General features: G+C 36.3%; 1 protein-coding gene across 1 annotated transcript in view; it reads left to right on the top strand.

Moving 5' to 3' along the window:
* HECTD2 (HECT domain E3 ubiquitin protein ligase 2) overlaps nucleotides 1-11,313 on the top strand; it is a 36,373-nt gene extending 25,060 nt beyond the window's left edge. The window contains exons 14-21 of the mRNA XM_086466625.1: nucleotides 2,906-2,994; nucleotides 4,064-4,222; nucleotides 4,675-4,749; nucleotides 5,747-5,834; nucleotides 6,092-6,198; nucleotides 7,611-7,726; nucleotides 8,340-8,483; nucleotides 11,193-11,313. Coding sequence (XP_086322751.1) covers nucleotides 2,906-2,994; nucleotides 4,064-4,222; nucleotides 4,675-4,749; nucleotides 5,747-5,834; nucleotides 6,092-6,198; nucleotides 7,611-7,726; nucleotides 8,340-8,483; nucleotides 11,193-11,313 — 899 coding nt within the window. The remainder of the gene's footprint in view (nucleotides 1-2,905; nucleotides 2,995-4,063; nucleotides 4,223-4,674; nucleotides 4,750-5,746; nucleotides 5,835-6,091; nucleotides 6,199-7,610; nucleotides 7,727-8,339; nucleotides 8,484-11,192) is intronic.
* Nucleotides 11,314-12,176: the final 863 nt, after the last annotated feature.

The following is a 12,176-nucleotide window of genomic DNA, read 5'->3' as shown; positions in this document are numbered from 1 at the left end:
GATGGGAGAAGGCCATCAACTATTTTATGGAGTAGGACACGGATACTTTAAATCTGTTATAACTGAAATGGCATTGGGCCTTTGAAAGGGTTTTTTCCATTTCTCTTCTGAGTAGAAAACTCATAATCTGTGAGTGTTAGTGAATTGCTAGACCTACTAACAAGCTAAGAAGAATAAGGAAAAGCTATGCAAGCCATGGAAACACCGACTTCTGTCTGCTCTTGGAAATTTTCTAGAATTCACACAAGTATATATGTGAATTTAAGAACAAGTTTCTTCCATTTAGCTTAATATGTTGTTTGGTTGCAATTGGTATATGATATTCCTCTTCCAGAATAGGAAGAGCCATATAGCTGCCTCTGAAGTACATGGTTTAGCAAATATGCAAGTGGAAATAAGGCCAAATGTATTTGTTTGTCACCTCCATCCTTGACTCTTTCTTGTCATGCTGCATCTTCTGGTTTTACACTGCCCTCAGCTATCTTCATATTGCTAGTTTGAGGAGTTTTCCTGGTTTTTGTAAGTAGCTATAGTTGGAGGCTGTTACTGGGCTCAGTTGTAGCAAACTGCTGACTCTGGTCTCCCATGTATTAGTGGTTTCCATTTGCACTGATAGTGTCTGCAAGTTCCAGCACTATTTCTGTGATTAGTATAGGTAGAGGTTAGTTCTTACCTGAGTCTTTGTCATCATGTAATCTGTTTGGGGTATCTATGTGGACAGTATTTTTAAAGTGGTCCGAGATGCTCTCAGGAGAGAAAGGTCTTTCAGTCAGATGCAGAGACAGTACAGGCAGGTGTGAGACTGACTGAAATAGCCTGCCTCTGCTGTTACCAGGACCTGTGAGCCCATAATAACGTTTGCAGGTGCAAGGGCAAAAAAAAAAATAAATAAAAGGAAGATTTTTTTTTTTTTTTTTTTTTGTAAATAGGAGATTGGAAGATGTGAATGAGCATTCAATCTACTTGGTGTATATTGCTGTAGATGGATCTGGGTGGGGTTTTTTTCCCCACTTTAATATTTCTCAAATGACTCAGCTTTCCTCAGCTGTGCATGGATTACTGATGATATAATGGGTTAAAGTGTTCGGCTGGCTTTTAAATTAGAAATATTGATTTCCAGGGACTTCATCATAACACCTGATAGTCATTTGTAGAATGCAAGAGCTTGTCTGTCTTTGCCTGGAAGTATTCATGTCCCTTGAATGCACAGTCCTCTGTTGTTTATCGGACTCCTTCTAAACGTCCAGAGTTTGGCCTCAAATCTGCTGAGATCGTTATTTGCCTATAGTCCTTTTTCTAGTAAAAAGGAGCCTGTGTAAGACGAGTTCAGAAATGTTCTTGTCCCTTGGAAAGGGACTGTATACTCTTTGATATTTAAGTTGCAAATAATGTCTGTCGGACAGTTGGGGGGAAAAACATAGAAAATGTTCACTGTTATTACCCTTCCCAGGTTAGCTGATCCTGCAGATTTAACCCCTGAAATTAAAGAACTCCCAATTAACTCAGTTGTCTGCCCTCCTATGTGTTTCATGATGCTTTCTTCATCTCAGTGTGGACAATAAATAAATGGGATTTGAGACCTATTTTTTTCCCACCATCCATCACTGCCATCTTTCAGTTTGTAAACCTTGCTCTGCCTTACCTGCAACAGTTCTGTTGCTTCTGGTAAAGGCACTGTCCAAATCTTCTCTGATGAGCCTGTTTTTGAGCTAAAGTTCAAAAGATAAAGTTAGATTGTTCGGGAGAGGAGAGGGAGAAAAAATGTGAAGGCAGAGTTTTACCTATGAATTTTTCATAAGAACTAGATGTCCCTGAGACAACAGTTGGATTTTTATTCCTTTTTTTTTAAGTCCAAATGTCTTCAATTTTTTTAATTTAAATATTATTTTTCCCCAACTTCATCTTCAAACATAGATGCAGTGAGCTACTGCATACAAGTTGACCTTTAGTGCTTTGGTTTGTACATTGACTGTGGAAATAATAAACTGTCGGCCCATTCAACACCAACAAATTGAAACCAGTCATCACATTTTACCTAATTTACTTCTACATTGCTGAAGTTAATTTAATTGTTAATGCACACTGAACAACAGTGTGTCTTCTGTCTCTGAGCAGTGCTTCCTAGTCATCGTGAAGTTGATACGTGGTTTCATTATGTAGCTTTTTACTTTCTATCATGCTTTAAAACAGAATGATCCATATCTGATGCAAATAACAGTCAGGCTAGTCTATAGTCATGATTGCAGTAGGATCTAGGTTGTCATTTACCTTTTTTTACCTTTTACCTAGATTGTCATACCTTTTTTAGGGTATTCATGGTTTGGTTGGTTTTTTTTTAACTTCTCTGGTGTAATTTGTTGACAGAGAATATGAAACATACCCCTTTGGTGCTAGTTTATGTATAAGATAAACCTTTTGCAGCTTTATATTGTAAGAAAGTAAAACTTAAGATATTTGTATCATGGGATTCATGCCAGCATTTTTAAAAATCATCATCTGCTATTGACCCAGGAGGGGAGGAAGAAATGGGTTTACATCGCAGCAAGAAAATTTTTGGTTAGACAATTAACATTGTTGGCTGTACAGATGATGAAGTGCAGTGAAGAAGTGTTGCACAGAGACAGTGCAGAATATCTACAACTGGAGGCACTGAAGAACATGTTGCACCGGCACCCAACAGGGATGGTGGGCTTGGGCCTGCTTCAGGCTTGGCCCTGCCCCTGGTGGTCCTTGCCCAAGCACCTGCAGGCTCCTGCTGTGGGTGGGAAGATGGTGCTGAGAACAAGCATGAGGATACGGGCACTCCTAGGAGCATTTTCAAGGGTGCGTGTGTGAGAAAGATGAGGTTTTGTATGACTTTTATTGAAGCTCAGGTTTTGTAAAGGCCACCGTCTCTGTTCTGCAGGCATGTTCACCTACCACAAGGACTCGCACTGCCATTGGTTCAGCAGCTTTAAGTGCGATAACTATTCAGAGTTCCGATTGGTTGGAGCTGTATCCTTTTATGTCTGCTAGACGGTGCTAAACAATCAGCTGTTCAATGAGTTGGTACAGGCGTGATTGATGAAGGCTCATTCAGATGTATATACAAGTATGTTCCATTTTAAATGTATGAAAAGGATGTCATTCAAGCATCTGAAATAAAAATAGGAAGAAAATGGTGGTATGTGGGAGCATGGTACACTTCACAGTCAAAAAATACTAGAGTTAAGATTAAACATGCAACTTTTTTTGTGTATAAGTTGTAATTATTTTTTATGTACTTACACCTCTGAACTTCAGTAAACAGAAATGAGCCTGCATGCGCAAAAATTTCGCTTAAGTCCCTGTTGATCAATATGTGACTGTTTTGTGGGTTGTTTTTTTTACTGAATGGAAGCCATATGCTATTTTGAGAATAAGTTTATTTCCCAGATTTTCTGTTGGGCTCATTTATGAAGTCCTCAGACAAATGATTAATAATAACGTATGCTTATAACTCTACTAAGATGCAATTATTTGCAGTTGGACCAGATGATCATTGTAGATCTCTTCCAACTGAACAATTCTGTTCTAGTGAGAAGCTGAATCGTGAACTGAATTCTTCTAATTTTCGGTATAATTTCAGATTTGTTTCACAAGATGCACTTAAATGTGCTAGCTGATGGGCTGTAGTGCCAGTGCAGGTTTGTCTTTATGGTTCTAGATTTATTTAAAAGAAAAATTGCTGTATTGAGCGCTCTCTAGAATTTTTTGATAAAAGATCTATATCTACGGTTCTCTTTAAAGACTTTTTTTATAACAGTACTTTGGAACAATTTATTCTAGAAATGCTTGTATAGAATATTATGATGAAAATTCTCAAATGTTCAGTCAATGTGCATCATTTGACCATTTTAACTACAACTTAATTGTAATATAAAACTGCATTTAAAATTGTCAGTCATAATTTCCATTTCTTCTGTTTGTTTAGCATGTATTAGAGTATGCTGAGTAAAATCTTAAAATATTTTTTCCAAGTTACTTAAAATACTAACTATAATAAGGACGTGTGGGGTTTGCCCTTAACATTTGACATGTATAGCTTATGGGACTTGCTGTATATAATAGCATCACCTTGGATATTCGTTTCCCACCTTGCTGTTACAAGAAATTATTGAGTCCCCCCATTGTTCCCTGCGATCATAACACACTTGTAGGCATCTGTGATGTCACATTAGATGACCTGTTTCAGATTATGCCTGTAAGTATTACGGTTTTTTAAGAGGCTAAATTACTGATTTAAAACCTGTTTTGTTTATATTTAATGTTTGAATTATAAGCTATTTGAAAACAGCATTTTTTCACCACAGGCTGTTAAAGTCTATTTTTTCCTGTGAAAACAGAAATTCTCCATATTTTCTAGCATAGCAGAATTTTTGTTAATCTACATGAAGTTAGAATACCATAATCTGAGCATTCTAGACATGTTTTCCTTAGTAAAAAGAAAAATGTAACAGTTCATACTGGAAAATAAATAAATATATGTAAACACACATACAATTAAGCAGTGAGTTTTTCTTTGTGTACACATTTTGAATATACAGCTTTTTCAGTACAGATCCTTTCTGAACAAAGTAATGGTTCTGGCTTGTCCTTGCAAAGTGCATCACTGAGTATTGTAGATTTACTAAAGAGTTTTTATTCGTATTGTAGGAACTGGCGCATGGACTAAGTGAACTTCTATCCCATGAAGGCAATGTCGAAGAGGATTTTTACTCAACCTTTCAGGTCATTAAATACACAATTATAAGTCATTCTCAAACTCATTCAGTAATTTTTACAAATGTTTCTGCAATGGAGTGGCCTGCTACTGTGTGATTGCTGGTTGTTTGCAATATAACTGCATGGGCATTAAAACTTGCTTCAAGACCGGTCTAGTCCTGTGTCTTCGGGGCATACAGAGGCTGGCTCCATTACAGGGCTTTAAGCTGTTGTCCCCTGGCAGTGTAGGTGGATCTCAGTACTGACTGCCAGGGTCACATGGCCAACTGCTGCTGCATTTCCAGCTCTTTGCTTGCTCTGACAGTATCACCTTGCAATCGATGACCTGGTTTGTGGAATTCATCTGGCTGCAAAACAATCCCTTTTCTGTCTAACCCTGATGCTAGTCAAAGCTTACTCTGGTTATTTTATACACTTTGTCCAGGAAATCTCACTTGAACAATAGCTCAAGTTAAAATAGTTTTGCCTGACCTGTATGTTTAACTGCTACTTCCATCAAGAAAGCCTTTTCCATTTATTCGTTGGTTTAGAACACTTACTAGTTGGTAAAATTTCACACTGGTTTACGGATGTGTATTGGACTCGTATTGACTTTTTACTCAGCTTTAAATTATGTTGTTATCAGACCATATGAGAATTTTTGTAAAGCAGGTACTTCTGAGTTCCTGGGTGAGCTACAGTGGAGCAAATACACTCTTAATTGTATTTGATGGTCCTAAATTGTTCTTTTTGTATGAAAAACGCTGTGGCTCCAGAGCCTGCAGATCAAGTTTGGTATGCCACTGTGTAACAGGGTCAGTTTTTCTACTTTGAATACCAATTTCTTGACCAATTTGTTGCAAATTGTAATACTTAACTTTTAAAAACCCCACAACCCTCAGAATTACAGCATGTGCTAAAGAGAGAGACAGGGGAAATACATGAAATAATAAAAACAAGCTTTGTAATTTGTGACCATATGAATGTATTTTCCAATACTGACCTTGACTTCTTTTTTCCCTAGGTTTTTCAGGAAGAATTTGGTGTTATAAAATCTTACAACTTAAAGCCAAATGGAGATAAAATTCCAGTCACAAATCAGAATAGGAAAGGTACTTTTAATACATATTAACTACACGTATTTGGCAGATTTAAGCTTGTCCTTTTTTTCCTTCTTATAAATCTAGGTTTTCTTTAACAAAGTGTGAAAATAAAATTACTGTAGTCCTTTCTGGTATGTCTACTTATTTAATAGTATCTAAAATGAAATGCATTCATTTTTCTTAATTCAGTACAATTTGAGAGAGTACAACAAACTATTATTTAAAATTATTATGATGTTACAAAATAAAACATTTTTCTTTTTTAGAATATGTGCAGCTTTATGTTGATTTTCTTCTCAACAAATCAATCTACAAACAATTTGCAGCTTTCTATTACGGATTTCATAGTGTCTGTGCTTCATATGCATTACTGGTAAGAATAAAATGAAACCTAACTCTTCACTTCTGTTTCAAATATATGTGACAATGACTTCTTGACTTCTCTAAATTAAACAAATTATGCTGGATGATTTTAGGATTCATGATGAATCTTGATTAATCAATATGGTTGATTAATCCAACATAAGCAGAAGAAATTAAGCAGGTAATCAACTGTTCTCTAGTGTTCCATTGAAGTTCTGCCTCAGCATGAGGAAAAACTTCTTTACATTAAGGGTGACAGAGCACTGGAACAGGCTGCCCAGAGAGGTTGTGGAGTCTCCTTCCCTGGAGATATTCTAAACTCACCTGGATGCAGTCCTGTGTAACCTGCTGTAGGTGAACCTACTTTCGCAGGGGGGTTGGACTAGATGATCTCCAGAAGTCCCTTCCAACCCCTACCATTCTGTGAAATAAAGCTCCACAAGTTAGGTTTATCAGTATGCATTCACAAACACTTCATGTGCTCTTGTGTGAATGTTTACGAAGATTCTCTGTATTCCCTACAGTTAGGAGCAGTAGAGCGACTGTGTCTGTGTGCTCTTGAGTGACTCCTCTGAAAAATCCTACTACATTTTGCAGGAACAACACTCAATGAGGTTGAGATTAAACATTCTTCCATATTCAGTCCTGTTTGGCTGTTGGAGTGCCTTTTGTAATTTACATCATCCCTTGTGCAGTAAGAGGAGAAAGAAGAGGCAATTACAATTTGCATGAGATTTTCTGCATTCCTGTGAAATTAGCCAAGTATGACACACTTGCAGCGAAGTGAGATGTGACTAACTGCAGGGATGGTTCTGGAAGGAGAAAGAAAATCCATTGAAATGCCATGACATACTTCCATGCAATTTAACAATGTTGTAGTAAATTAATAAGTAGGTTCTGCAAGTGTAAGTTTAGCAGTTGTTAAACATGCTTTATTGTTATGTGTATTTGCTTTGCACAGTGGTGTGTACAACTGAGAGTCAAGTTCTGTCAGTCACTGTAATTAATCAACCTACACTGGGACTTTTCAGTGTAAATGAAATGGAAGTTGTAACCAAAATTGAGATCAAGACCCTCCCTCTGAATTCCATACGTACAAACTTAATTTTCTTCCTGACCTATTTGTAGTCTAATCAGATGGCAAGCAAGTCAGTGTAATAAATGGAAAGTGAGGAACAAAGAAAAACGCTAAAATATTGTAATCCAGTAAGTTGCTTTCTACTGTATACAGTAGTAAGAGATTCTTCAAAGTAATGAGGAATTAATTTTTCTATAAAACAGGATATATCTAAGTTATAGATTTATATTGAGTGATATTCTGTTAGTTTTTCTATAATATCAAAATAAAAATCTGAATCTAGTAGCATCATTTCTCATCTTTAAAAAAAAAAAAAAAAATATTTTATCTTTAATTTCTGGCAGCTGCTTCGTCCAGAAGAAGTTGAAATTCTTGTCTGTGGCAGTCCTGAACTGGATATGTCCGCTTTACAGCGAAGTACCCAATATGAGGGCTACCAAAAAACTGATCCTACTATACGGTAGGCTGAATCTTTTTCATTCTAATTAGTGAGTTTAAAAACATCATAGAATGGTAGACTGTTGGGAATAATCTCTTCAACGATAATCTGAGAATGACTGAAGTTTCCAAATAAGACAAAGACACTATTAAATTATCTCTACTTAGAAAGAGTTAGATCCTTAAGGGCATAATATGTTGCTGAATACCTTTAAAATGTTATGATGGGATTGAAATGGAGATAGTTTTAAAAGAGTAGCTTCAAAGCCTGCATAGTGAAATCTGAGTTTTTATTATCCAATTTTCTAAAAATGCTTTTTCTCTTCCAATTTTGTTTTATACTAAAGTTGTTTATATTGGTGAGTAGAACGCATTTATATTTTTATAGAAAAGTGGGTTTGGGCATCATTTGACGAAACGTCATTCCAAAATTCATAAAACATTGTACTTGTCAAGTCCTTAGGAATTTATTTAACCTTGCATATTAGGATGCTACTGATACGCTATATATTACATTAAATAAATTCTCAGTAAGTGGCATTCATCATGTAGTGCTTGGCAGTTCCATTATTATCCTCATATTGTTTTGTCATGATATTGCATCTTACACCATTTTCCCTCTGCCCTGAACATAGATACTTTTGGGATGTAGTACTTGGATTTTCTCTTGAACTTCAAAAGAAGCTGCTACATTTTGCTACAGGAAGTGATAGAGTACCTGTGGGAGGAATGGCTGACTTGAATTTCAAGATTTCAAAGAGTGAAACATCCACTAATTGGTAAGTAGTTTTCTGGATTTTAAGAATTTCTTTAAAATTATTTCCTAGGAGTCCTCATCGCTCTTCAATCTTTAAAGAAGAGCAAACTAATGTATAAGGAAAAAACTGCATGGACTCCTTTAGTTTGTCTTCAAATTTTATTATACCCGTTTGTTAATTGCATAAATTTTACAGGTGACCATCTAATACAAAATTGATTCTCCAGTCAATGTTTACATTTGAGGACAGGGATTCTTTATTTATAGAAAATCCTTACGTGTTTTCAATTCAAATAAATTGTTTGTTTAATTGTTCCTAACATGACAGCTGAGCTAGTGAAAATATATTGTGAATCGCCATGAATTTTTCCGAATTCGTTGAGTCTGTGTTTGTCATTACGTATAGCAGGCCCTGCAGTTGCAGAAAATACTTGCATTCTTTCTTGATAGTCTAAATGAGAATTGTAACATGTATGGCTGAGAAGATGCAGCATTCCTTTAGGGTCTCTGGTGAGTAAGTGTATGGCTGAGACAGGTTGCTCAGAAGAAATGGGGATCGGTCTGTTCTCCCTAGTAACAAGCGATAGAACAAGGGGAAATGGCCTTAAGCTGCAGCAGGAGAGGTTCAGGCTGGATATTAGGAAGAATTTCTTTACTGAAAGGGTTGTCAGGCATTGGAACAGCCTGCCCAGGGAGGTGATGGAGTCACCATCCCCGGGAGGTGTTTAAGAGACGGGTAGATGTTGTACTTAGGGATGTGGTTTAGTGGTGTTGATAGAGCTAGGACAAAGGTTGGACTCGATGATCTTGGAGGTCTCTTCCAAGTGAAACTGTGTTATGATTCTGTGAAACAGGAACAAAGCAGCCTTGTAATTTCATTGTGAAGGTTAAATTGTTCATGCCAAGGTCTTATGTTTCTGGTAGTGCTTTATTTTGTATTGAATTTACTTGAGAAATTCTACATACTTTCCAGCTAGTATTTTCCTTCTCAAGATTGGAGAAAGTCAGTTTAAATAATTTGGAAATCTGTATAGAAAAGCTTACTGCTCTGGAGCTCACTACTAAGTAATCATTGCTGGCTTGACCTAGATTTCTCAGACATTTAGGGTAATCAAAATACTTAAATGGAACTAGATTTTTGAAGTTAAGATTTTGTGGAGTTTTCTGTGGAGAGCTTGAATTAAATGCATGAAGAAAATAAAATTTGGTTTTGTTTTTAAATTTGGTTTGTCTTATTACTGTGGTACTTCTGTTGCTTTATTCAGTGAGCTAATAACTGGTTCCAGTAACGTGTTAAGGAACATGAGGATGAAAAATGAAGAAAAATCAGTTGATGTTGAGTCTGTTTAAGTTCATTTTCCTGTAAATTGTTCTTTTCCTTAAAAATGGGGAAATGTGCTTTGAAATAGCGTGCATTTTAAAATTATGTAGATCTGTGTTTTGCAAGATGATTGTTGCAGTCAGACTGCCTCTGCAGGAATGAACGCAGACATGTTGGCATTGCATTGCTCGCGCAACAGGATCAAAGAATATAATAGCAATAAGAATTGCTAGATGAATATCCAGTTTCCTAATTTTCCAAGTTCTGAAGCACATGATTCCAGTCTGATTAACAGATCTTTGCTTGCTTGTTTAAAGGGCAGGGAGGGGGAACTAGCTTGAGTTTCCAGATCTGGGGGGATTGCACCCCCTTTCAAGAATACTTGCTAATGAGTGAAGGTCAAGCTACTGCTGTTTAAAAGACTAAGGGCTTCAATGAAAACAGAACTAGAGAGCTTTCGAGTCACATACTAAAATTTAACTTTTAAATGTCCAAGTTTTAGAAATTTTTCAGTGTGGAGTTAATTCCAAAAGTCAGGTTGAGCTTCAGGTTATTGTCTTTCTCCTCTCTCCCCCCAGGTAGTCAGTTGTAGGGCAAGTCTATATCCTCAGTGCTGTCCTGCATGTCGCTTGAGGATATAAAGGGCAAGAAGATCCCCTAGCTTCTTACTGCCTGTGGCTGTGAGGCACTATGTTAGTAGCATCTCGTACTGATGGCAAAACAAATGCTTCTGCTACTGAAGAACAGTCCTCATCAAACTAATCCGTTTTAGTGAGGAGCAGAGTTTCCAGTGTTTCAGTCAGGCAGTCCTAAGAGGTATCTGCAATATATATTCAAACTCAGCTCTTAGAAGAAACTTGCAAGTGTTGGTATGGCTAAGACCAAAATTTGTGAACTGTTGTTTATCCAGGACTTCAGTTGGCTCCTCACTGCCCTGCACTGACGCATCTGTCTGTAAGGATGTATTTTACCAGCTGAACTTTGAGTTGTGTGTCCTTACAGTAACTGTGGTTCCTCTAGGTGTGTCTATGCCTACTGCAGGACCCACCTTCCTTCCTATTGTGGATTCTGATTATACCTAGATTTTGTATGTAGAGAAAAACTAAGGTCAGTCGTGTGGTACCTGGAGTTTCCAAAACTTGAAAGATGTTTCCAACTTAAAAAAAGAAAGGTAGAGAGGGAGTTGCAGGCAAACAAATTCACCTGAGGTGCTTATGACCAACAGTGGTGTTATTCGTGTTCAACAGAACTTGAACCAACAACATCAGGATAAATATTCCTTTTGCAGGGTTTCTTCTTTAAGTAATGTTTAACTGGAAATGTGTAGGTAGCTGGCAGGTTCTGCTTCTATTGTATTATTATTAAATGTGTTTTGTTGTTATTGTTGGGGGTTTTTTTTAATTATTTTAGGTTACCTGTGGCCCATACCTGCTTCAACCAGCTTTGTCTCCCTCCTTACAAGAACAAGAAGGAACTGAAGCAAAAGTTGATCATTGGAATTTCAAATGCAGAGGGTTTTGGTCTAGAATAAAATTAAGTACTTCAACAACAGCATTTTTATGTAGCATTCACTCTCTTCTAATTGTGCCTTTAAGCTTTTTGTTGTTATGTCTTTTCATACTGTGCTAGTCTTTCCCAACTTAGATTTTTTTTTTTTAAATTAAATATGAAGTATATGTTGTTTTCTGAATGGCAATACATTTACTGCTTGCTTTGTCACAGAAAATAGCTTTCTTCGTACAAAAAGCTAGTCTATTTGATAAATGAAACCTGACTAAGACAATTTCTAAGTTATAGTTTGTTTCTGTTTTTCATTAATAGCACTTTATCATTAATCATAATTCCTTTACATTGCAGGTATCCCACTGGGAGATAATATACACAATATTTCTATATTAGCTAATCCCAGTGGTAGAATGTTTTCAATTAATATGAATAGTAGAAAAAAGTACAACGTACAGCATGTAGCCATATTTTCGCAAAGGCAGATAGGAATTTTAGTCTTTATAAAATGTATGCAGTTTTAATATTCTGATTTTCCTTCTCAATGAAACAGGCTAAGAAGCATGTAAATAACTGCCTGTGAACAGATAGGTTTTGATAGTGCCATTTACTGCTAAAAAATATTTTTTATGAATAAGAGGTTTTAGATGTTCTATATTCAGCTTTTACACTTGACTGTACAAGAGTGTTAAAGGGTACTTTTTTAGCTTGAGGGGATTAAAGTTCAAACTACAGGTATTAAGCAACTTGTATGTTCATTCTTTGACAGCAAACTAACCAGATCTACTGTAGCATTATAGCAAACAAAACTACATATTTAAAATAAATTCCATGTATGGTAAAATGTTTCAGGAATAGAATTAAATCCACAACACATAGAAAACTGATATA

The sequence above is a fragment of the Leptosomus discolor genome, chromosome 6 (assembly GCF_034619465.1).
Source record: "Leptosomus discolor isolate bLepDis1 chromosome 6, bLepDis1.hap2, whole genome shotgun sequence".
In the NCBI taxonomy this organism is placed as follows: Eukaryota; Metazoa; Chordata; class Aves; order Leptosomiformes; family Leptosomidae; genus Leptosomus; species Leptosomus discolor.
Note: the sequence above shows the minus strand (reverse complement) of the source record. Positions and strands in the feature narration are given on the sequence as shown.